Consider the following 22,374-nt stretch of genomic DNA (forward strand, 5'->3'; position numbering starts at 1 on the left):
AGTGTGTGTACCCGTCTTCCGTTACTCTTTCCTTTCTGTGTGGGCTACTGACAGTCTGATCATCTCATTGGATGCAATCAGAGTAAGCGGCGCCGTCTCCCAGAGACTAGCCGACGCTCTTTGCTGAAGGGAGGTGTAGGAGGGTCGTGGCCATCCTCGTTAGCCTCCCCTGTGTGAGTACCCTGTAGGGAAAAATCCTTAGTTTATGAGCCGCTAGCGTGGACAGGGCACCCTCCCTGTGTGTGTAAGTGGAAAATGGGCAGGGGGACAGTCTAAACATTCCACCTCACCCCCTAAAGGTACCCCAGCATATTACATGTACGTACATTTTGGTTCATCAACCTGCAGGTATTTAGAGAATTGGAATATTTACACGAGTGAAAATCCATCTAAACAATGCCCACTAGAAGGTACTTCAATCTAAATAAGATCATAAATCTAAGAGGAGCGTTTAATCACCAAAAAAGCCCTGACACAGCGTGAGCAAATTTGTCTATTGAGGAAAGGAACGGGTTAATTTGAAATTCAGCCTGGCCCAGGGATAAAAAGAAAGTTGCTCTGCGTTCAAGGTCAAGAATCAACGCAGATTATGCTAAGTACAAAGAAAAACTGCTTTCGGCCACAGCTGACTGTAAAAAAAAAAAAAAAATAGACAAAGGCGAACCAAAGGCAATACAAGTTACAGAACTGAGATTACATTTGCAAAGCTTAACTGTCCAGTAAGATCCAACAGTGTGCCTTTGTGACCCCGAAGCCGGTGTGGCTTGGTGACACCGAAGAAACCACAGACAGCCGACCTGGACTGGAATCTCTGAAAGAGACACCGCAGGAGATTCCAGGGTGTAAGAGAACAGCCCTCCCAAGAGCGGAAGCATGTTAGAAATTCTGGACAAGCTGTATACAGGATAATCTCCCGTCCACCTCTCCCCCTTCTCTGAACATTATACACAGAAGTGGCCAGTCTGGACGCACATGTGTGAGTATGAAAGGGGCTTGGGGCATTAATATTTTCCTGAGTGATGTGGGAGTGTTCCCAGCACTCTCCATTGTTGTTTTATTATTTTATTAATGAAGCTTTAAAATTCAGTTATATGGTGTGTTTTCTTTATCTTCCCCCAACGATCCTGTAGTGTCAGTCTGATCACCTGACACGAGAGATAGATTGGTAACAGAAATTTGTCACAGTTTGGTAAGGAATTAAGAAGGGGGGAGCCCTGCAGAATGTACACCATCTATTTGTTTTACCCTTGTTATTTTATGTTTGCTTTGCTTGGTACTGTTGGTGTTATATATTGAGAACTGCATGAGTAAAAGTGAGCCCTAATAGGATAAGAAAACGCTATCTGGTTCTGGTTCTGTTCTGTTTAACCGGTTACCATTGTTTTTCTGCTCTCATTTGGGCATTTGTGGGCGGAACTGAACCTTTCGTTCGTAATTCCTCGGAGTGGAAGCCATGCGTGCGAGGAAGCTCTGAGGTTGAATTGAGATCCTTCTGTCCCGTCCGTCCCCTGTAGCGGTCAGTGTATACAAGTGGAAAAGTCTGGCTTAGACTGTAAGTTCCTCTGCTCTGTGTAATTCTCTTTTCTACTTAAGTGTCAGCAGACAGGTGGATGGGTCTCTGGATAAACCCTCTAAAGAGGTTTGGATTATATGTTAAGTAAATGGCCTTTGCCCAATGGGCCATGTGTTTTTGTCCAGGAAGGAGGACTCGGATAGTCCTGTAAGTAAGAATGTTTAAGGGAAAAGACCAGGAGGGGTGGGGGCTAGTTAAAAAGCCCACCCTCCTAGCTAAACTGGTAGTGGAACAAGTTGGTGCCCATGGAAGGGACGGTTCAGCAAGAAAAGCAGGATCGGGCCCAGGTGGGCAGGCAAAAGACAGAGAGGTTGGAAAACAGGTTGAAAAACTTTCAGGGTGTAGTGGAAGGAAGAAGTCAGTTAGTGTAAGCATGGGAATTTAAAATACCTAGGACTTACTTGGAATGGTGAGTTAAGTTGATAAAAGTGGCTGTTGGGAGACAAGCAAGTAATTTAAGGGAGAGTGAGAAGTTAACTCTGTAGTTGCTGAAGAAAACAGCAGTTAAACTTTGTAAAAATGCTAAAGAAGAAAGTTCTTGGTGTCTGTAAAATGTTTGTAAATAAATTCAGGCAAAGAAATTATTGGATTGCAATCATTTGGTTTGGCTATAAACAATTTAGTTAAATTAGCTGAAGAATGTATACAGTGTTATGTAATTGAAAACCTGGGCTGCCTATGAAACAAATACAAGAAAATATGGGGTAATTCCTCTGTTTTGCCTGAAGTCAACAAGGGTATTTGTATATTTCAAGCAATAATTGTCTGCCCAGAAGGGGTGGGTAGACCTCTGTTTCTTTGTCTTTCAGATAACCGGAGAAAACTGATGCCAGCTAAACAGCATTCAACGTACCATGCATTTACTAGCACAATAGGAATTATGTTTTGTGTTCTATGTTCTGTCCTGTGGTGTTTGTCTTGTGGCCGGAATTGTTGTGTTTAATATTTTCATAGAATAGTCTATTTTAAAATTAAATAAAAAGGTTTAAATTAAAATGCAGATACTTGTTTTATTCAACTTAAAATACAAAGTGTTTGGATAAATCAGGAGAATGTAATATACTAAAGTCTAATGCATTTCCTTAAGTAAAAAAAAGAAACTTCATTGGCCAAGTTGTTAATTGCAAAAATTGTTGTTAAAATGTGCATACCAACAGTCTTTGAAAGCAAAGATATAAAAAGTTAACCCACTCCCCATATTGTACATGGGATCTTTCTGGCTACCTCAAATTTCTAGCCAGAGGGCTGGGGATGGTGGAAAGCTATTGGACTAGAGGTTAAATTAAATGAACTCCTCAAAGTGGGTGTGCTTGTCCTGGCTTGTTGCTCCAAAGCTCTGTAATAAGGTTATTTTAGTAAAAGGGTGTGTGTGGCATATATTAAATAATAAAACTAATGTACTGTATAATGACAATGTTTATGTCTTCATTGTTGGAAAAAAGGCGTATAAGTAAAAAGTGGAAGTTTCCTTTGCAGGTTAAAAGAAGCCAAAAAGGAAAGAAGAACAAAAAACAGAATAAATTAACTGAAAAATAAAATAAAATAAAATAGCAAGCTCAGGCTATAGATAAAACACTAACGCCATTCAAGAACACTGCTCACAGTTAAGACTTGGCTAACAATCAGAAAAAGGAGGGCTTACATTTGCCCACGCAGCTATGAGATCTAAAAAACACTGCCAGGCCCTAATAAAATGTGTTAAGTTTCTTTTCTCACCGGTAAAAAAAGCGCTACCCAAAGACCCTAGCAGCCCTGCCACTCCTCGAAACCAGGAGACGGGATTGATGTAAAGGTCCACCAATGAAAGACTGCTCTAGCTCCACCCTGGAAAGGCCCTTATTAAGTCCTGCTACCTACCAACACCACTGTGGAGTGCCAAAGACTGACTGCTTGGACCCAAGATTCTCACTGCAAAAAAACCCCTTCACATCGGGAGAATTCTCCTACAGATGATTAGCCTATTTCGCCTTCTAGCTGCACTGTGCCTTCTGGACAGCAAGGAAAAAGTACAAGGTAAAGTGCTAGTAACCTCTCCCTTGTCCACTGACAGATCTATTGTTCCTTTAAATTTTTCTAGATAAAGCAAAACCATTACAGGGTAATGTGCTGGTAACCTCTCCCCTGTAAAATGCTGCACCACGACTGTTTCGGGAAAGAAGAAGGAACACTCTAAAATTGCCAAAGTCCAGAAATTCCTGACTAAAAAGGACCTTAAAAACTAACCCTGGTGAAAAAACAAAGAATTATACACTGGCGGGAGGACATTTGTGGGACCCATGTTTGGGAATGTGGTATTAATTGGATTTTGGGGTTTATTCTACAAGCTGTGCCCTGTGTTTTGAATAAATCCTTCAGTATGTATAGCTCTCTCTAATTGAATTTTAAATAACAAGTACCCAAAGAGTTTGTTCTGCTACTAGAAATTTTATCCGTATTAAAACCATTCCAGTGACTAATAATGTAGCCTATTAATGTTAATGCCTTTTACAAGTACCTAAAAATAGTTAAATAACAAATGTAATATAGTACTATAATATTGAATATAACTAAGGCTGGGAAGGCATTGCAGTGGGATCTAGTTTGTTTAGGAATTCGGGATTTCCTGAATGACCAGCTGATGGCCATTCGGAGTGATCTTGAGTACCAGACTTGGCCCACTGCCCTTACAGATGCATCAGGAATACCATCTGATCTGTGATCATGAAGACATACGTGGACACTTCCTGGGTGGAAGTGTGGCTTCCCAGGGTGCGGTGTGCGCCCTTAGAGGGAATAAATGCTGTACTTATGTCCCAGAAAGCACACAGAATGTTAACAAGCACATCCTGTCAGCCAAACAGGCTTTTGAACAGTGGAAGGCCCAGAAAAGAAAACCCACTATTTCTAATTCCCTCTGGGGCTGGTTACTCAACCTGGGAGAGCTAGGGGAAGGCATTGCTCGCCTTCTGCTCACTGGTGTGGTGTTGTGTATCGTTACTCTTCTCTTGCTTGCTTGCTTGCTTGCTGTAAAGCACTCCAGCTCCCTAGAGCTATATCACGTTGGCCTTTAAATGTGAGAACACTCAGCCAAAAGTTTGTTGAGTATTCTCAAAGGAGGGAGTTGTTGGTGTCACTAGGCATAACCCTAGGTAATTCTGGAGGGTGGTAGACCACAAGTGTCAATGAAGCCCTCCTGTTGTAGGCCTCAATGAACCAATGTTCCTCCATGTTAAACACTTTGTGTAACCTAGTGTAACTTAATGTACTAATAGCTGCAAAAATGTAAAGTCAGCAGTTAGTTTTCTGATTGTAACAGCCAGTTCCCTGCTGTAACACACTGAAGCTAAATTAAAGTAAGTTTCAAGGCCGCTTTTAGATACAGTACACATGTCTCAGCAGCCAAGAGGGGGGAGGAGGGGGGAAGACAAAGGGGTGTGTGAGAAGAGAATGCTGCAGCCGGACAGAAGAGGGAGGGGAAACGGGGGATTGTTAGTCAGCAAGAAAAGTTCTCATGGGATATAAAGGAACAAACTGCTTGTTTTAGCTGTGCTGGATTAGAGGCATCAGCCTCCCTGCAGCGCTTTGAGATCTCACATAAACTTTGCTTGCTTCTCCACCCTGGTGTGTTTATCGGCTCAACGCACTCTGGGCCATGAACCACTGTTGCTTGCCTCGGGCACCCTCTGTGTCGGCAACAGAACTGTTAAGAAATTCTCATTTCCACATTTCACAAGGCTAAATATTCTGAAATTTGATGCTGCTTTTATTTATTTTTGTTTTGCTAATTAAACGTAAGGAAATGTGGTAATTTTGCAACCCCCTCGGCCCCCTTTCAACCCGGGAACAAATGCTGAGACTCACGTGGTGCTTTTTAGGGTCAGCGGCCCGCAAAGCAAACGGGGAGCGCAGCTGCAGACTTTGACCGCTGCGTGGAAGAGCTGGATCTCTCCTCCCTCCAAAGGGCAGCGGCTGCCACGCGCTGGTTTGTCGGGGCCCCGCTCAGTTTCCCGGGTTGGCGGGACAGCGCGGCGGGCGCTGGCAGCCGGTGATCTGCGCCTGGGGCTGCTTTACTCTCGGCAAAGGGAAGCGGAGCCTGCCTGCCTGCAGGGAGCGGCCGGGCCGGGCCGGCTCTGCGCGCGCCCCATGGGCACCTCCGGCAAAGTAAGAGTAACGGCCTGATCGTCGGTATTTCAAAGAGCCTGCAGCGCTGCCACGGTGATTGTTCCGGGCGGGGCTGCAAACTGTTACTGCCGCTGAGCCTGGCCCCGGGCTCGTAATGGGGGAGTCGCTGCAAGCACCGCGCTGAGCACCGTGCTACGGTCCCAAATGCCAGCGCCTTCCCTCTCCGCAGCTGGGCCAAACAGCTGCAGCTCTGGGCCAGCCTCCAGGCAGCTTTACTCACAGTAATTCTGTGGTTTGGGGCGGGGGGTGGGAGCTGAGTGCTCAGGGACTTTTATTTAGTCAGACACTCTGGTTACCTTCTCCAGACCTGAAGAGGACCTCTGTGAAGCCTGAAAGCAGCTTCCACCAGCAGGAGTTGGTCCAATAGAAGACATTTTCTCTCACATTAAAGGACTGGGTGGGAACTTGGGAAATCTAGCGCTGGCAAAGATTTCTTATAAAGAAACCACTTAATCTCTGCGTGTTGGGGCTAAGGTGGCTTTAAACCACTGTTGCACCCTCACAATCCTGTGCTGCTTTGGGCACAGGTAGCACTTTCCAGAAACTCAGCAGTGTTGCAGCCCTGTCACGCGAGTGTTTGGAAAGGGGCCTTGGGATGGCAACCTTAGCTCCACGGTGCCTGCACTGAGATGTGAGGGTGTTAGGGACTCTGTGTGCCCCCTCACGGCCATACAAAATGTAAAAGGGTCTAAAGGCAGAGGTGAGGATCTTAACCCTAATTTCTAGATCATGTGAAAATGGAAACAAAGGATAGATGTGGATACGAGCAAACAAAACAGAAAGGTCCATAGGTATAAATATTTCTTTTGATGAGTGGTCTTTTTAGAAGAGTTCTGTTCATAGTGATTTGCTTTTATTCAGACACATTAAGTAATGTTACAGTGGTACTTCAGTCCCTAACTCCACCTATCCCCCAGAAATGTCTTGGAAGCCCGGGGTACAGGATTATTTTCTCTGTATCTGGTAGGAGTCTCCAAAAGTGGCAATGCTGAATTCATAAAGACTAATCCGATGAGGTGCTGAGTGCCCTAATGCTCAGTACTTCACAGGATTCAGGATCTGATTTCTAGAATGGACATCAATAGGAGCCGTAGATACTCTATACCTCTGAAAATAAGGCTTTGAGCCTTCAAACTGTTGTTCTGGTGATACTTCCAGCCTTGCAGTGAAAGATATTAGATGAATAACTTTGCACCTGTTCATTGTGGCAAAGTATAGTCTACTTAAATACAGGATAAAGTATTTCCCCAGATAGGTTTCAGAGTGGTAGCTGTGTTAGTCTGTATCAGCAAAAAGAATGAGGAATACTTGTGGCACCATAGAGACTAACAAATTTATTTGGGCATAAGCTTTCATGGGCTAAAACCCATTTGATCAGATGCATGGAGTGGAAAATACAAAACTTTTGTAGTGATAATCAGGATGACCCATTTCAGACAGTTGACAAGAAGGTGTGAGTAACAGTAGGGAACAAATTAGCATGGAGAAATAGTTTTTAGTTTTTGTAATGACCCTTCCACTCCCCGTCTCCATTCGAGCCTAATTTGATGGTGTTCAGTTTGCAAATTAATTCCAGTTCTGCAGTTTCTCATTGGAGTCTGTTTCTGAAGGGTTTTTTTGTTCACAAACTGCCACTTTTAGGTCTGTAACTGAGCGTCCAGAGAGATTGAAGTGTTCTCCTACCGGTTTTTGAATGTTATAATTCTTGAGGTCTGATTTGTGTCCATTTATTCTTTTGGGTAGAGACTGTCCGGTTTGGCCAATGTACATGGCAGAGAGACATTGCTGGCACATGCTGGCACATCACATTGGTAGATGTGCAGGTGAATGAGCCCCTGATGGTGTGGCTGATGTGATTAGGTCCTTGAATAGATATGTGGACAGAGTTGGCAACAGGGTTTGTTGCAAGGATAGGTTCCTGGGTTACTGTTTTTGTTGTGTGGTTGCTGGTGAGTATTTGCTTCAGGTTGGGGGCTGTCTATTAACGAGGACTGGCCTGTCTCTCAATGTCTGTGAGAGTGAGGGATAGGTTGTAGATCCTTGATGATGTGCTGGAGGGATTTCAGTTGGGGGCTGAAGGTGACAGCTAGTGGCATTCTGTTACTTTCTTTGTTGGGCCTGTCCTGTAGTAGGTGACTTTGGGGCATTCTTCTGGCTCTGTCAATCTGTTCCTTCACTTCTGCAGGTGGTTACTGTAATTTTAAGAACGCTTGATAGAAATTCTACAGGTGTGTGTCTGTCTGAGGGATTGGAGCAAATGCAGTTGTATCCTAGAGCTTGACTGTAGACAATGGATCGTGTGGCGTGTCCTGGATGAAAGCTGGAGACATGTGGGTAAGTATAGCAGTCTAGGTTTCCACTACAGGGTGGTGTTTATGTGACCATCACTTATTGGCACCGTAGTGTCCAGGAAGTGGCTCTCTTGTGTGGACTGGTCCAGGCTGAGGGTGGGATGGAAACTGTTGAAATCCTGGTGGATAGTGCAAGCAGAGTAGAGGCATTAGGAGATGAAGCCTTGTTCTAAGTCAGCCATAAAAATGTTGGCATACTGTGGGGCCATGTGGGTATCCATACCAGTGCCGCTGCCTTGAAGGTGTATACATTGTCCCCAAATGTGAAATAGTTGTGGTTGAGGGCAAAGGGAGTGGATGGGTCATTACAGAAACTATTTCCCTCCATGCTAATTTTTCCCCCTACTGTTACTCACACCTTCTTGTCAACTGTTTGAAATGGGCCGTGGTGATTATCACCACAAGTTTTTTTCTCCTGCTGATAATAGCTCACCTTAATTGATTTGTCTTGTTAGAGTTGGTATGGCAACCCCCATCTTTTTATGTTCTCTGTATATATTTTTTTATATATACACACAGCTATCTTCCTACTGTATTTTCCACTTGTAAGGGTCCAGTGCTGGGGCTCGTCCCTTACAGGCGCAGCGGGGAGCCAGGGCGCCTCGCTACACAGCAGCAATCTGTCCAGGGCACAGACCCTTCAGCGGGGCTGAGCAAACAAAGTCTCTAAGCAAGTCAAGAGTCCTGGCCCTTCAACAGGGGCTGGGCAAATACAGAGTTAAACTCCCCTCTAGGCCAGGGGGAGTCTGCCACCCTTCCGAGTGTGGGACGCTGGCCCTCCCACTCCACTGCGTCCCAGCCCGGGGCCATGGCCGCGGCAAAGATTCGCTGCAGCCAGTGGGGATCCTAGCCAAAACACACTGACATTGGTTCGGGGTCCCCTGGAGTCAGACTGGGGTTGGCTACTCCCAGGCCACTTCCAACCTCCCCCTCTCTAGGTACCCGTCTCTCACCGGCTTCGTCTGGGGGGTCTCAGACCATGGGCTCCTCAGGATACGGGCCATACGCTGGGGCAGGCTGGGCCCAGCGGGAGCTCAAGTACCAGCATCTGTCCCCTCCAGCAGCCTGCACCTAACTGAGCACTGTGTCCCGCCTCTTAACTTCCAGGGGGCGGGGAAAGGCAGCGGTGGCTCCACCCACCTCGGCATCTATTCTGGCTCATCCTTTTCAGATGCTGTGGAGAGCCAGGGCGCCTCACCACACCACTCCATCTGATGAAGGGGGTTTATAGCCCACAAATGCTTATGCCTAAATAAATTTGTTAGTCTCTAAGGTGCCACAAGTACTCCTCGTTCTTTTTCGCAGATAATAGTAGTTCCAAAGGGACTCAAATGCATTGTAACTGCAGGAGAAAATGTTTAATTCTGGATTCCTAATAGTAGCTTTTCAATGTATTCAATCTGTGTATTTTTACATAACAGTTCCTACATAAATGTAATCTACTGTATTTTTCACAGGTTATAAAATGCAAGGCTGCCATTGCCTGGGAAGTGGGTAAACCACTCTCTATCGAGGAGGTAGAGGTTGCACCTCCGAAAGCCCATGAAGTCCGTGTTAAGGTACCCTACTTTTGGTTTTAGTTGTCTAAAACAAGATGCAAAAATGTGTTCCCTTCAAGTTCCTGATATTCAAATAACTAAGCTCAAAAATACTCATCCAGCTTCATAGTTGATTTGACACCTGTTAACTTTCCCCGTTGTTTCAGTCATGTTATTGGACACAAGGGGTACATCTCTTCAGAGGCCTCAGCGAGCTTTGCAAACGTGACTGTTTCACAAGATGTGTTCTTTCATTTCCATACAGATAGTGGCCACAGGGATCTGTCGAACAGATGACCATGTTCTGAAAGGTTCTTTTCCAAATATAGATTACCCAGTTATTCCTGGCCACGAAGGAGCTGGGATTGTGGAGAGTATTGGAGAAGGAGTGACATGTGTGAAACCAGGTATGGAGGGCTTGCTCTTGCACCCATTGAAGTCAATGGTAAAACTTCAGTGGTGCAGGAGCAGACCATTACTGTGTGGATATGCGGTGAAGGCAGCCAGATGAATTTAAATGATTTTGGTGCTGACTCTAAATGGTTGCCTTCTCAAAATTCTTTGATCCAGTATTGGAACTGAATTTTTCAAAGCTTAGCCACAATTTAACTTTGTGAATAAATTCCTTGCACGATGCTTTTAAAGTACTAAAAGCAGTGCTTCTCCATCACCTACTGACAAAGACAAGATATTCTTCTCCCTCCCACCTCAGGAGAAAAAGTCATCCCTCTGTGTCTTCCCCAATGTGGGGAATGCAGCTCCTGTTTGAATCCTGACACCAACTATTGCCTGAAGACACAGTGAGTTTGTTTCAACTTCTGTTGCCTGAATCTCACCCTCAGTTTTTCTGACAATATTAATCATCATATATTACGTCTCTTAACAGCCTCCATGAATCCCAGAACCTCATGCCGGACAAGACCAGCAGATTCACCTGCAAAGGGAAAGCAATTCACCATTTCCTGTGGATCAGCACCTTCTCAGAATACACAGTTATGCCTGATTCTGCCATTGCAAGAATTGATGATGATGCTCCTCTGGATAAAGTCTGTCTGTTTGGCTGTGGATTTTCCACCGGTTATGGTGCTGCCATCAATACTGCCAAGGTTACCGCCCCCACCCCCCATGTTCCAGGACTACAATTCAATCTATGGATAGATTCTTACAGAGTCCCCTGTTTTGTTGTTATGCAGGTTAAACCTGGTTCAACTTGTGCCATCTTCGGTTTGGGAGGAGTTGGCCTCTCTGTTGTTATTGGCTGTAAATCAGCCGGTGCTTCCCGGATCATTGGGATCGACATCAACAAAGATAAATTTACCAAGGCTAGAGAGTTAGGAGCCACTGAGTGCATCAACCCTCAGGACTTCAAGAAACCTGTTCAGGAGGTGCTGGTTGAGATGACTGGCCATGGTGTGGACTATTCCTTTGAAGTCATTGGCCACACAGATACTATGGTATGTAAATGCACACTGCAGTTGTTTCATAAGTTTCACTCCATGTGATGTTGTCATCTTTTTTTTTTTTTTTAAAAAACCAGGTAGCTGCCCTGGCATCCTGCCACATGAACTCTGGCACCTGTGTGATGGTTGGAGCACCTCCTTCAGGATCACAGCTGTCCTTTGACCCTATGCTGCTGTTTACTGGACGTACCTGGAAAGGGAGTATTATTGGAGGTATGGAGATTCAATTCTGATTGCTCACTAAAAATCTGGAGTAAACAACTAGTGATTTCAGTACTCATCATATGTTTTTCCAGGTTGGAAGACTAAGGATTCTATCCCCAAACTAGTGTCTGGTTATATGGAGAAGAAATTTAATCCAGATGTGCTAATAACACACACTTTACCATTTGATAAAATCAATGAAGGATTTGAATTGTTACAGTCAGGAAAGAGGTGGGTGGGTTTTTTTAAACTTACATATATGCTATGATGCAGCTGAGCAAACATAACTATTGTCACTGCCTGCTTTTGTTTTATGTTTCAGCATTCGCAGCATCCTTCTCTATTAAGGTTCCACTTCTCAGACCAGTAACAGCAGGGGGAAAAATTAGCATGGGGGAAATAGTTTTTGTAATGACCCATCCATTCCCAGTCTTTGAGCCACAGTTTAGGAGAGCCTGCTTTACAGAAAGCATGTAGTGTAGAACCAGCAGCAGCTGGATTTCATTACCCTCTCTGGGAGGGAGATACACATTCCTGACATGAAAACAAGAGGATTGCATCTCAGGGTTTCATAAGGGAGGTCTATAGTAATGACAAAACAATTCCTCTTAAAGGAAGCCACATATTCAAAATATGATATGCATAAGGGCTGATTGGAAAGGGAATGACTAAATGACCCCAGGGGGCTTTTCCATCTCTAAATTCTGGGATTAATGGCCAAAGCAGAGATGGGCTCCTTATGCATTTATAGTTCAGCCAATAGCATGTTGGTCGGGCTATAACAGAGGTTGAGGTAATCCTGAATCTTGAGAAATGTTCACAGTTACACACTGTTTGATGTCATTTAACCTGACTTTTTTTTTCTATTTCAGTATCCGCACTGTCCTGCTGTTTTAGGATCGGCCTGGGGGTTATCAACAGCATGACACATCTCATCCAAAATCTCCTCCCTGTAATATTTATAGCTACTAATATATCCTACAAAGTATCCTCCATTGGTGATTTAAATCTTTTACCCTGTTGTCCCTTTCTGTGCTGAATCCTCGTTGTTTAATTAGTACAATTATAAGCATATGAATCCAGGAACAGGTAACTCCAGTGCAGCAGTTCTCAATCTGTGGGTCAGGACCCCAAAGTGGGTCACAACTCCGTTTTCATGGGGTCGGCCAGGCCTGGTGTTAAATTTGCTGGGGCCAAAGCTTGAGCCCCACTGCCTGGGTCCGAAGCTGAAGCCCAATCCCCACCACCTGGAGTCGAAGCCCTTGGGCTTCCCTCCCTGAGGTGGCTTTGGCCTCCCTGTCGGGGGCAGCAGGGCTTGGGTGGGCTCAGTCTTTGGGGTTGTCATAAACAGATGAGTAAGAGTTAATAAACAGAAGTACTTCATATCTCTTTTGCCTGGAAAGGGTTAACAAGATCAGTGAGCCTGGCTGTCAGCTGACCAGAAGACCAATCAGGGGACAGGATACTTTCAGATCGTGAGGGAGGGAAGTTTTTGTGTCTGCTGTTAGGATTTGGTGGTTGTTCACTCTGGGTTCTGAGAGTGACCAGACGTGCAACCAGGTTTCTCTGCAATCTCCCTGATACAGGTCCTTATAAATCCAGAATAGTAAGTACCAGGTAGATAAGGCGAGTTAGGCTTATGTTTGTTTTCTTTATTTGCAAATGTGTATTGGGCTGGAAGGAGTTCAAATTTGTATTTTGCTGAAAGGATTTTAATTTGTACTTGTATACTTAGGATAGGAGGGTATTCCTAGTGTCTATAGCTGAAAGACCCTGTAACATATTCCATCTTAAATTTACAAAGATAAGTTTTACTGTTTTTTCTTTCTTTAATAAAAGCTTTTCTTCTTTAAGAACCTGATTCTTTTTTTTTTATTCTGGTCAGACCCCAGTGGACTGGGTCTGGATCCACCAGGGAATTGGTGGGAAGGAGGAGGAAAGAGAGGTTAATTTTCTCTCTGTATCAGGATTACTTTTTCTCTCAAGGAGAGTCTGGGAGGGGGAGAGAGAAGGAAGGGGGAAGGTGGATTTTCTTCTCTGTTGTAAGATTCAAGGAGTTTGAATCACAGTAATCTTCCAGGGTAACCCAGGGAGGGGAAGCCTGGGAGAGGCAATGGTGAGGGAAAGGATTTACTTTCCTTGTGTTAAGATCCAGAGGGACTGGGTCTTGGAGGTCCGCGGGCAAAGTTTTGGGGGGACCAGAGTGTACCAGGCACTGGAATTCCTGGTTGGTGGCAGCGCTACAAGTACTAAGCTGGTAATTGAGCTTAGAGAAATTCATGCTGGTACCCCATCTTTTGGACGCTAAGGTTCAGAGTGGGGAATTATACCCGCCCCCCCTTCGAGACATATAGTATTTTTTTTGTTGTCAGAAGGGAGTCACAGTGCAATGAAATCTGAGAACCCTTGTTTAATGTTTAAATCTTTAAATATGTTACATAATACTCAATGGTGTAGTGAAAGAAATTGCAATATATGGCATTCATTAGCAGGATATTAGAGAACTCTTTTCTTTACTATTTCTGATTCAAGTATATAATATTTTAAACATCAGTCATTATATCTTGTCATTTGCCTTTTTAAATTCTCTTGAACCTGCAAGATGCTCAGTGCCCTCAACTGGAGTCCTAAAATCTTTCCAAGTTTATTCAAATACAAGTGTTTTAATTTCTCTGTTTTTCTTCCTTTGAACTCCCAACCCTCTCCATCTGTCTATGGTCACTCAGGTAGCGAGGTTTGTAATGACAGAGAATGCCAGCAACCAAACACCAAATGCTTGAATTGTTACCTCCAATAGACGACATGTAACCAAGTCACAAATCTAGATACATGAGGGTGCTATGCCATCGGACATATTGCTCATTTTGCAGTTTCAACTTTCATAACTCTGAAATCAAACTATGTTTAAAAAAAATCAGGACCATTCATATGCATCTTGCACTCCTGCTTGTTTAAATTAGTTGTTGGGCTGATCTGAGAGGAATGTAGTTTTGGACATTGTTCCAGTTTGTTTTTATCCAGAAAACTTGTACATAGGCCCAAAGCTTTGGAAATTAATTAAAGCAATTAAATGAAAATTGTCATCAATTAGCATTATTACAATGTTTCTGTCAAACCCTGCATAGTTATTTGCACTGTTTAAATACAGCATAGTCTGAGAATTTTTACTCCTTTTTATAAAAAAGGGAAAACAGACAGTGGAATATGGCTGCAGTCTGAGAGACTGTGCAGCTTGGAAAGGATGGGATTATCTGTTACTACTTGCAAGAATGAAAGGAGAACTCAATTTCAGTCAATATCTGTAAGAATTTTTGTTTCTTATTTCAGTAATTAGACGTTCAAAATGATCACATTAAGAATGGACGTTATATTTGTGTTGTAAAGCATGTGAACTGAGGTTGCTCTGGATGTTAACGTAGCCTTAACTGATGCAGTCCTTGATCTGTATTGATTCTATCAATATGAAATGTCCTTGAGAAACCACAACTCTCAGTTAATGATTTTTTGTGGGGGAGTTAATATATACATATTTCACATTTTTAAACAGGAACGGTTTATTAAAACCAGCTTATTCCGAGGTTGAAGAATTAGACGTTACTTGTTTACTGCCATATCACTGTTCAGGCTTACTGTGCACTTTGCTCAGAAAATGTACCTAATTATTCTATGGGTCGTGAAACTTCTTGTTTTCTGAACCTTTTAGGGTACATTTGATCACCTGTTCAAGCTTTTCTCCACAACATTCGGGCTAGAAATGTACTTTAAAAAAAAAATGAAAGCTGTGATTTTCACATAAACACACATCTCCAGGAATTAGAGCTTCAAGAAAAACACCAAATATGATGAGACTCAAAACTGTGAAAGCTGGCAATAATGGATACATCATGTTTATTATGTCTAAAATAAGAGTGAGCTCTCCCGAGTAGAGATTCTGACTTTCTTATAGGCTCAACCACCTACCACATTTTTAGTGTTGTAGAAGTCATACAATAAGAAAAGCCTGAATCGTAACGTTGGGCCAGGTGCATGCATCTCAACAAGAAGAAACCAGATTCAGGTAAGATGGAGAAACATAACTGAGAAGCCATTTCAGACAAGAACCAGAATTGTTTAGACTGGTCTGTAAACAATTGTGGCATTCCAGCCATTTATCACAAATTGTCAGTGTTCCAAAAGATTATTTACAAGGGTTGCACAACAGCTTTCACAACACTATTCAGCTCTTGCTATTTTTTCTTGTGAGCTCACAATATTTAGTGTTTTTCTAAAATCCCCAGCACCTAGACTCAAGTGCTTACACAAGAATCTGAGTTTCAATATTTTATTTTTTTTTTAAAAAGGTTCCTAGACTTAAAGTGTATGTTTTACATAGCAGATGGGAGCATGCTTCCCAGCACAGAAACTAGCCAGCTTGAGCTAGTGTGCTAAAAATAGCAGTTTAGCCATGGTGGTATGGGCACCAGCATAGCAGATGCCTGAGTGCAATCACACCCGATCTCCTGGGTACGTATTCAGGATAGGGTTGCCGGTGTCCAGTTTTTGACCAGAACGCCCCCTCAAAAAGGGACCCTGTCAGCTCCAGTCAGCACCATTGAAGGTCCAGGTGGTGGTGCAGCGGGGCTAAGGCTGGCTTCCCCCGATTCCTGGAAGCGGTTGGTATGATCCTGCCCCCACCCCGGGAAGGGCTGCAGGGGCAGTGCCTGTGGGTGGGGCAGTATGCAGAGCCTCCTGGCCGCACCTATGCCTAGGAGCTGGAGAGACATGTCACTGCTTCCTGGGAGCCGCCTGAGGTAAGCGCTGCCCAGAGCCCGCACCCGGAACTCCGTCCTGCACTCCAAACCCCTGTCCCAGCCTGAACCCCCGCCTGCACTCTGAACCCCTCAGCCCCAGCCCTGAGCTCCCTCCCACATCCCAAACCCTTCATCCATGGCCCCACCCCAGAGTCCTCACCTACAGCTGGAGCCCTCACAGCCCAACCTCCTGCCCAAGCCCTGTGCCCCTTCACAAACCCCAGAGCCAGCACCCACAGCTGGAGCCCTCACTCCCCCACGCACGCCAATCCCTTGCCCCAGCCCAGTGAAAATGAGCGAGGGTGGGGGCGAGTGATTGATAGGAGGAAGGGAGGATGGAGTGAGTGGGGGCAGGGGAAGAGTGTTTGGTTTTTTGCAATCAGAAAGTTGGCAACCCTAACTCAGATGGCTCTCTCAACTGCCACCCAGGCTGCTGCAGTCACACTGTTGTTGTCATGCTGCAGAGCTAGTGTGTGTCTGGTGTCTACCACTGCTGGGAAGCACATTCACAGCTACAGCGTAGACATGCTCTATGATTGCAGAAAAAAGCTTGAAAACGTGACCTCAGTGCCTCCTAAAGGCTCTAAAAACAACATAAATTAAAAAAAAAACCCAAAACATTGTTTTAAACCTCATAAATGTTTTGAGGCCTGACTCATGCTTTTTGAACACTTGGAATTATAAATACTGGAACAATCGCAACAAATGGTCCTCCTAGGCATTTTTAACAATGCAGTCTGCTCCTATACTGCTACCGCCAGCCTGCTACTTATACACAGGACAGCCACTTTCCAAAGTGCTCTCTGGCCTCAATGCCATTTACTGGTCTCTTCTGAGTTTCACTATTTTTCTCTCAGCAAGTCTCAAACTGTGGGTAGGGACCCCAAGTGGGTCGTGATCCAGTTTTAATGGGGGTTGCCAGGGCTGGTTTTAGACTTGTTGGGATCTGGGGCCAAAGCCTAAGCCCCACTACCCAGGTCTGAAGTTGAAGTGTGACAGCTTCAGCCCTGGGTGGCAGGGCTCAGGTTACAGACCACCCATCCCGAGTTGAAGCCTCTGGGCTTTGGCCTCGCCCCTGGGGCTGTGTGGCTTGGGCGGGCGCAGGTTCAGTCCCCCTGCCTGGGGTCATGTATAGTAATTTTTGTTGTCAGAAAGGGGTCACGGTGCAATGAAGTCTGAGAACTGCTGTGGCCTATCCACTAGTCATCAGGACTGGCTAGAGATGCTGAACTGAGTCTCTAACTGGTCCTTTCCCTGCACCTCATTTTGTGGGCAGCGCTATTGTAAATCTAGCAAACCAGGTATATTGGGGATAATTGTGACGTCTGCTACATGTAAAGGGCTTAAAGAGAAATAGGCAACAAGAGGCATTATTTCCCCAATGTTTCATGTTCTTTGTTCTACAAATGGCTTTCATTGTTGTATCAGACTTTGATTAGGTTATCATACAAACGGTGGTAATAATAATGCATTGCACTTAGGCGGGAAGAGGAGAGTGGGTGTTGTGCAGGTTGCCGTCAGGGTGATATCTTCATATTGCTCTGAGAAAGCTTGTAGTAACCAGCTTCTCTTCCTCCCACTTGTAGTGAGGACAACACTCTGTCAGCAACACTTAGAACACTCAAGCAACTAGCTCAAGTTGGAGCAGCCATGCTGCAAAACAACATTGGAGCTACCACAGCGATTGGATTAGTGGTTGATGAGTTGTGGTAACTAATCTAAACCATAACCTGTAGCTGCATCCCCACTGTATTATAAGCCGGAGGGTCGGCAGCATGAGCTTCAACTTATGGGCCAGCTAGCTTGAGTTTAAACCACCACTTAACTAGAGCTAGAGATTTTTGTTTGTGGATAGGATTCAGGTTAAGGGCAACACTCGAGATATAATTTGAGTTAATACTGCAGAGAAGATGATTTTGGAGGATGCTGTTCCCTGGGAAGGTAACAGAGTAAGAACAGACCTGCTGCTAAGGAAAGATGCTAGAGCAGAGTGTTTGCAAGGGAGAGGGATGGAATAAAGTCCCATCCTTACCTATAAGGTAGCACAAAGGCCCTTTTGTCTTGTATTTGAGGAGGTAGAAGCAAACTGTAGGGCAGTGTAGTGGGGCACACTGCCCCACTCCCTGTGAGAGTGGGCTGTGGCAGGCCAGGGCACCTGCACAGATGGGGAGCCAATCAGGGCCCAGTTTGGAGACAGCCAATCAGGGCCAGGCTCAGATGTATATAAAGGCTGCCTGGAGCAGTCAGTCTGTCCCAGGCCTTTGATGGGGGAAGGTCAGTCTCCAAGGGAGGAGACTAGCACCGCGGACAGCGCAGTGCTGGCCAGGCTCAGGGAGGCTAGGGAGCTTGAGCCTGTAACCCGCCAGGCTGCCGGCCTTGAAAGGAAGGGCCTAGCGGGTGCAAGGGCTTGTAGGGGAAGCGGCCCGAGAAAGCAGACAGACGAGGGGAGAGAAGGAGGACAGCGAGGCTGCTGCCAGAGGGTCCCTGGGCCGGGACCCAGAGAAGAGGGCAGGCCTGGGTCCCCCGCTTCACTCCTTGCAGTACACCCAGCCATTGGCCGTAGGGAGCGGCCATTAGATTACGCCAGATCCCTGACAAGAGAGATTGGACTCGGAGGGTGGTTGGACACGGTGGCTGGAGTGTAGAACTGCTGATCATGGACCCCCGGAAGAGGGTCCAGATGGACTAAAGGACACTGCCGGAGGGCAGTGGCCTTGAAGAGGATGCCACCAAGCAGGGAGCAACGTGGGTGCAGAGACAGCAACGGAGGGCAGAATGGCAGATGGGACACCACCAGGAGGGGGCGCTCTACTGGACAGAGCTAATTCCCAGAGTCACCAGCAGGAGGTGCCAGCTGGTGAGTCCCAACCTGTTACAGGCAGGTAAGCTTTGGTAGCAGTTTTCCCCTCTGTGTCCACTACTGCTCTGTGAAATAACAGTTATGTAACACTTCTGCCCCTCTGAGTTGGCAGCAACAAGGGCCGGGTTCAGTATCCAAGGGTTCCGTTTCAATAACACCATGCATAACTGGCTCGAGCCCCCACCCAATGACCTGGGACATTTACATACCACCCTCCCCGGGTGCCTCTAGGAGGCAATACTTCCCCTCCCACAAGCACGGAGTCTGTGTAGCAAAATCCTTTTAATAAAGGAGGGAAACAATGCGGCATCCCATTGGAGAAACACCACAAACAGGATTATAAAACAAACCATAAGCAAAAAACCCACCTCCAAGTACATTTGTCAATGTCCTTTCGCCCTTAGGGTCTTAAGTCCAATCACCCCAAAGTCCAACAACCCAAAAGTCTCTGGTCAGTGGCACCCCAGAGTCCAAAAGTTTACCTGCAGAGTTTTACCCCCCTCAACCTGGGTGGACATGGGGGGGGCACACAGGGTGGTAAGGGGAACCTTACATGGGCCAAGGCCAACTGCTCCACCTCTCCATGGAGTTCTGCTGCAGCCCTCACCACAACTAGCTCCACTTCACCAGCTGTGCCACTCCTCTAGCCAGCCAACGAGCCATTCCAGCCATGCCCGTAAACAGCTCCGCTCCGCTCCACTCACTGTTCCATGGGCTGCTCCAACATGCTGCAAACTGCTCCACTCTGCCAGCCATTTAGCAATAGGTCTTCAGACTCCCCCACTAGTTAGCACAGCACTCAGTGCTCTCAGCTCAGTAATTCCAGCTCATAGTAGGGGAGCCCCAGTGCTGGTGCACCATTAGCCCAACATGAATTCAGCTCAGCAGCCTTTAGATAGACTCCTAATGGAATCAAAATTAGCTCTACTCTTTAACAGCTGAGAGAAAAGACTGTGCAATTGGTAGCAGTTTTCCCCTCTGTGTCCACTACTCCTCTGTGAAATAACAGTTCTGCCCCCTGAGTTGACGGCAACAAGGGCCGGGTTCAGTATCCAGGGGTTCCGTTTCAATAACACCATGCATAAATGGCTCGAGCCCCCACCCAGTGACCTGGGACACTTACTTACCACCCTCCCCGGGTGCCTCTAGGAGGCAATACTTCCCCTCTCACAAGCACGGAGTCTGTGTAGCAAGATCCTTTTAATAAAGGAGGGAAACAATGCGGCATCCCATTGGAGAAACACCACAAACAGGTACCATACCATCAGGTACACACACCAGTCCCCAATCTCTCTCAATTCACTGGGGGTTGGAACCCATGTCCCTTGTCTAGCAAGTGCCACTTAATTGAGGCTGAGTCATTTCTGTCATAAAGCAGTCTCATAGTTCCTCATTTACATAGTCAGGGTAACACCACTTTATTCTTCCTGCCCCAATAACAAAGAAATTGGGGATCCCAGAGCTGTCAAAACACCCATCCCAGCCTGCCCTGGGCTATGCTAGGTGAGCTGGGTGTGCCAATGCAAATACCTGAAATTCCTTTCCACACTCCCCATAATTCACCACCAGTTGTCAGGGTAGAGCTCATCCTGACTGCTCACAGTTACATTCTAATGGCAAATGTAATTAAAGACAATGATGAATAAAAATCCTATCACATGAAAAGACGGACTGGGCTCTTCTTTGCAGTGTTGCTGTAGCTGTGTTGATCTCAGGACATGAAAGAGACAAGGTGGGTTAGGTAATATCTTTTATTGGATCCATTTCTGTTGGTGGAAGGTACAAGCTTTTCAGCTACTCTGAATTCTTCTTCAGTCTGGGGAAGGAAGCAGAGGTTTTGGAAGTTGGTTTAAAAACCCCTACATCCCAGACTGGGGCAATGGGAACTTCTACAGCCTGTCCTAGGCTCTAAAAATCTTGGCTTCTGCCCTAGTTCTTTTAAAACCATAATCCATTTTTCTTTCAATGTGCTTGTTTGAGGAGGTGTTATTTTCTGATGGGCTAAAATGCAGGCACCTTACTTGAAACTGTCCCAGAGTGGAAGCCTACATATGATAAAACAGCAGTTCTCAACCAGGAGTCTTAGACTCACTGGGCATAGGGCAGAAAACTGAAGGCCCACCATGTGGGGCTGAAGCCTGGGGCCCCAAGACCCTCCACCCGTGGCTGAGGCCTGAACAACTTAGCTTTGCAGGGGCCTCCACCAGTTGCTCTGCTTGCTGCCCCTTAATGTCAGCCATGGCTTTTATATGTAGAGAAGTAGTTGTGGAGTATGTTAGATGGGCCTCAGAAAGAAAAAGGTTGAGTACCTTTGTGATAAATAACAAAAAAGCAGGTAGCATCTCTGATTGTGAAATTATATGTATGGCTACTGTAGCTTTCATACGCAGACCTGAGGCCAGTACTTGCTGTCAGGAATCCTGGTGCTAGCCATTACATAATCACTAGGTGAACAAGGCAGTGCATATTTAAATTGCAATCACAGGCTGCCCTGCGTTTATTCACAATAGAACTGTTGGTGTCACTAGGCATAACCCTAGGTAACTCTGGAGGGTGGTAGACCACAAGTGTCAATGAAGCCCTCCTGTTGTAGGCCTCAATGAACCAATGTTCCTCCATGTTAAACACTTTGTGTAACCTAGTGTAACCTAATGTACTAATAGCTGCAAAAATATAAAGTCAGCAGTTAGTTTTCTGATTGTAACAGCCAGTTCCCTGCTGTAACACACTGAAGCTAAATTAAAGCAAGTTTCAAGGCCGCTTTTAGATACAGTACATGTCTCAGGGTCCCTCCTGAGTGGGGAGAAGGGGGGGAGACAAAGGTGTGTGTGAGAAGAGAATGCTGCAGCCGGACAGAAGAGGAAGGGGAAACGGGGGATTGTTAGTCAGCAAGAAAAGTTCTCATGGGATATAAAGGAACAAACTGCTTGTTTTAGCTGTGCTTGATTTGAGGCATCAGCCTCCCTGCACCGCTTTGAGATCTCAAATAAACTTTGCTTGCTTCTCCACCCTGGTGTGTTCGTTGGCTCAACGCACTCTGGGGAACGAACCACTGTTGCTTCCCTTGGGCACCCTCTGTGCCTGCAACAGTTTTGGCGTCCCTGGGTGGGCTTCGAGGCTAAAATCAGCCTTGCCCAGGACCCTCCTGGCGGTCAACAGATCACGGCAACGACCGACGCCCAGTGCACACCGCTGACTTCACCGGGGGCCTCGGTGGAGACGCGGTGTGAGCGACCCCAGAGGGCGCAACAGAGCAACGCACTCGAGTAGTGGAGAAGCAGTTGAGGGCGACGGTGAGGAACCGGTCCCTTGGATAAGGTAGGAACAGTCCAGTGGTCTGGATTTTTGTCTGTTAGGACCTGGGGACGCCCAGTGTCACCCTAGGATATGGGGCAGGGACAGAGTACAGGCAGGGCATGATGTACACCTTTAGAATG

The 22,374-nt window shown here is 45.8% G+C and overlaps 2 protein-coding genes across 8 annotated transcripts in view; both read left to right on the forward strand.

The window, feature by feature from the left end:
- LOC127046852 (alcohol dehydrogenase 1-like) overlaps positions 1–12,534 on the forward strand; it is an 84,598-nt gene extending 72,064 nt beyond the window's left edge. The window contains exon 10 of the mRNA XM_050944469.1: positions 12,458–12,534. The gene's annotated coding sequence lies outside the window, so the exon portion shown is untranslated. The remainder of the gene's footprint in view (positions 1–12,457) is intronic.
- Positions 1–22,374, forward strand: part of LOC127046850 (alcohol dehydrogenase 1-like) — an 86,681-nt gene that overhangs the window by 22,445 nt on the left and 41,862 nt on the right. Inside the window, exons 1-9 of one of the 7 annotated variants that reach the window (XM_050944464.1) lie at positions 5,445–5,713; positions 9,543–9,644; positions 9,889–10,030; positions 10,336–10,423; positions 10,510–10,729; positions 10,817–11,077; positions 11,161–11,296; positions 11,380–11,518; positions 12,160–12,230. The exons of 1 other annotated variant lie outside the window; for it this stretch is intronic. In XM_050944464.1, the coding sequence (XP_050800421.1) occupies positions 5,696–5,713; positions 9,543–9,644; positions 9,889–10,030; positions 10,336–10,423; positions 10,510–10,729; positions 10,817–11,077; positions 11,161–11,296; positions 11,380–11,518; positions 12,160–12,184 (1,131 nt within the window). In that variant the 5' untranslated portion in view covers positions 5,445–5,695 and the 3' untranslated portion in view covers positions 12,185–12,230. Of the gene's footprint in view, positions 1–5,444; positions 5,714–7,601; positions 8,069–9,542; positions 9,645–9,888; positions 10,031–10,335; positions 10,424–10,509; positions 10,730–10,816; positions 11,078–11,160; positions 11,297–11,379; positions 11,519–12,159; positions 12,231–22,374 lie in introns of those variants that run through there. 5 more of the 7 variants (XM_050944458.1, XM_050944466.1, XM_050944461.1 and 2 more) reach the window with 5 other exon arrangements.

The sequence above is a fragment of the Gopherus flavomarginatus genome, chromosome 3, assembly GCF_025201925.1.
Source record: "Gopherus flavomarginatus isolate rGopFla2 chromosome 3, rGopFla2.mat.asm, whole genome shotgun sequence".
NCBI lineage: Eukaryota > Metazoa > Chordata > Testudines > Testudinidae > Gopherus > Gopherus flavomarginatus.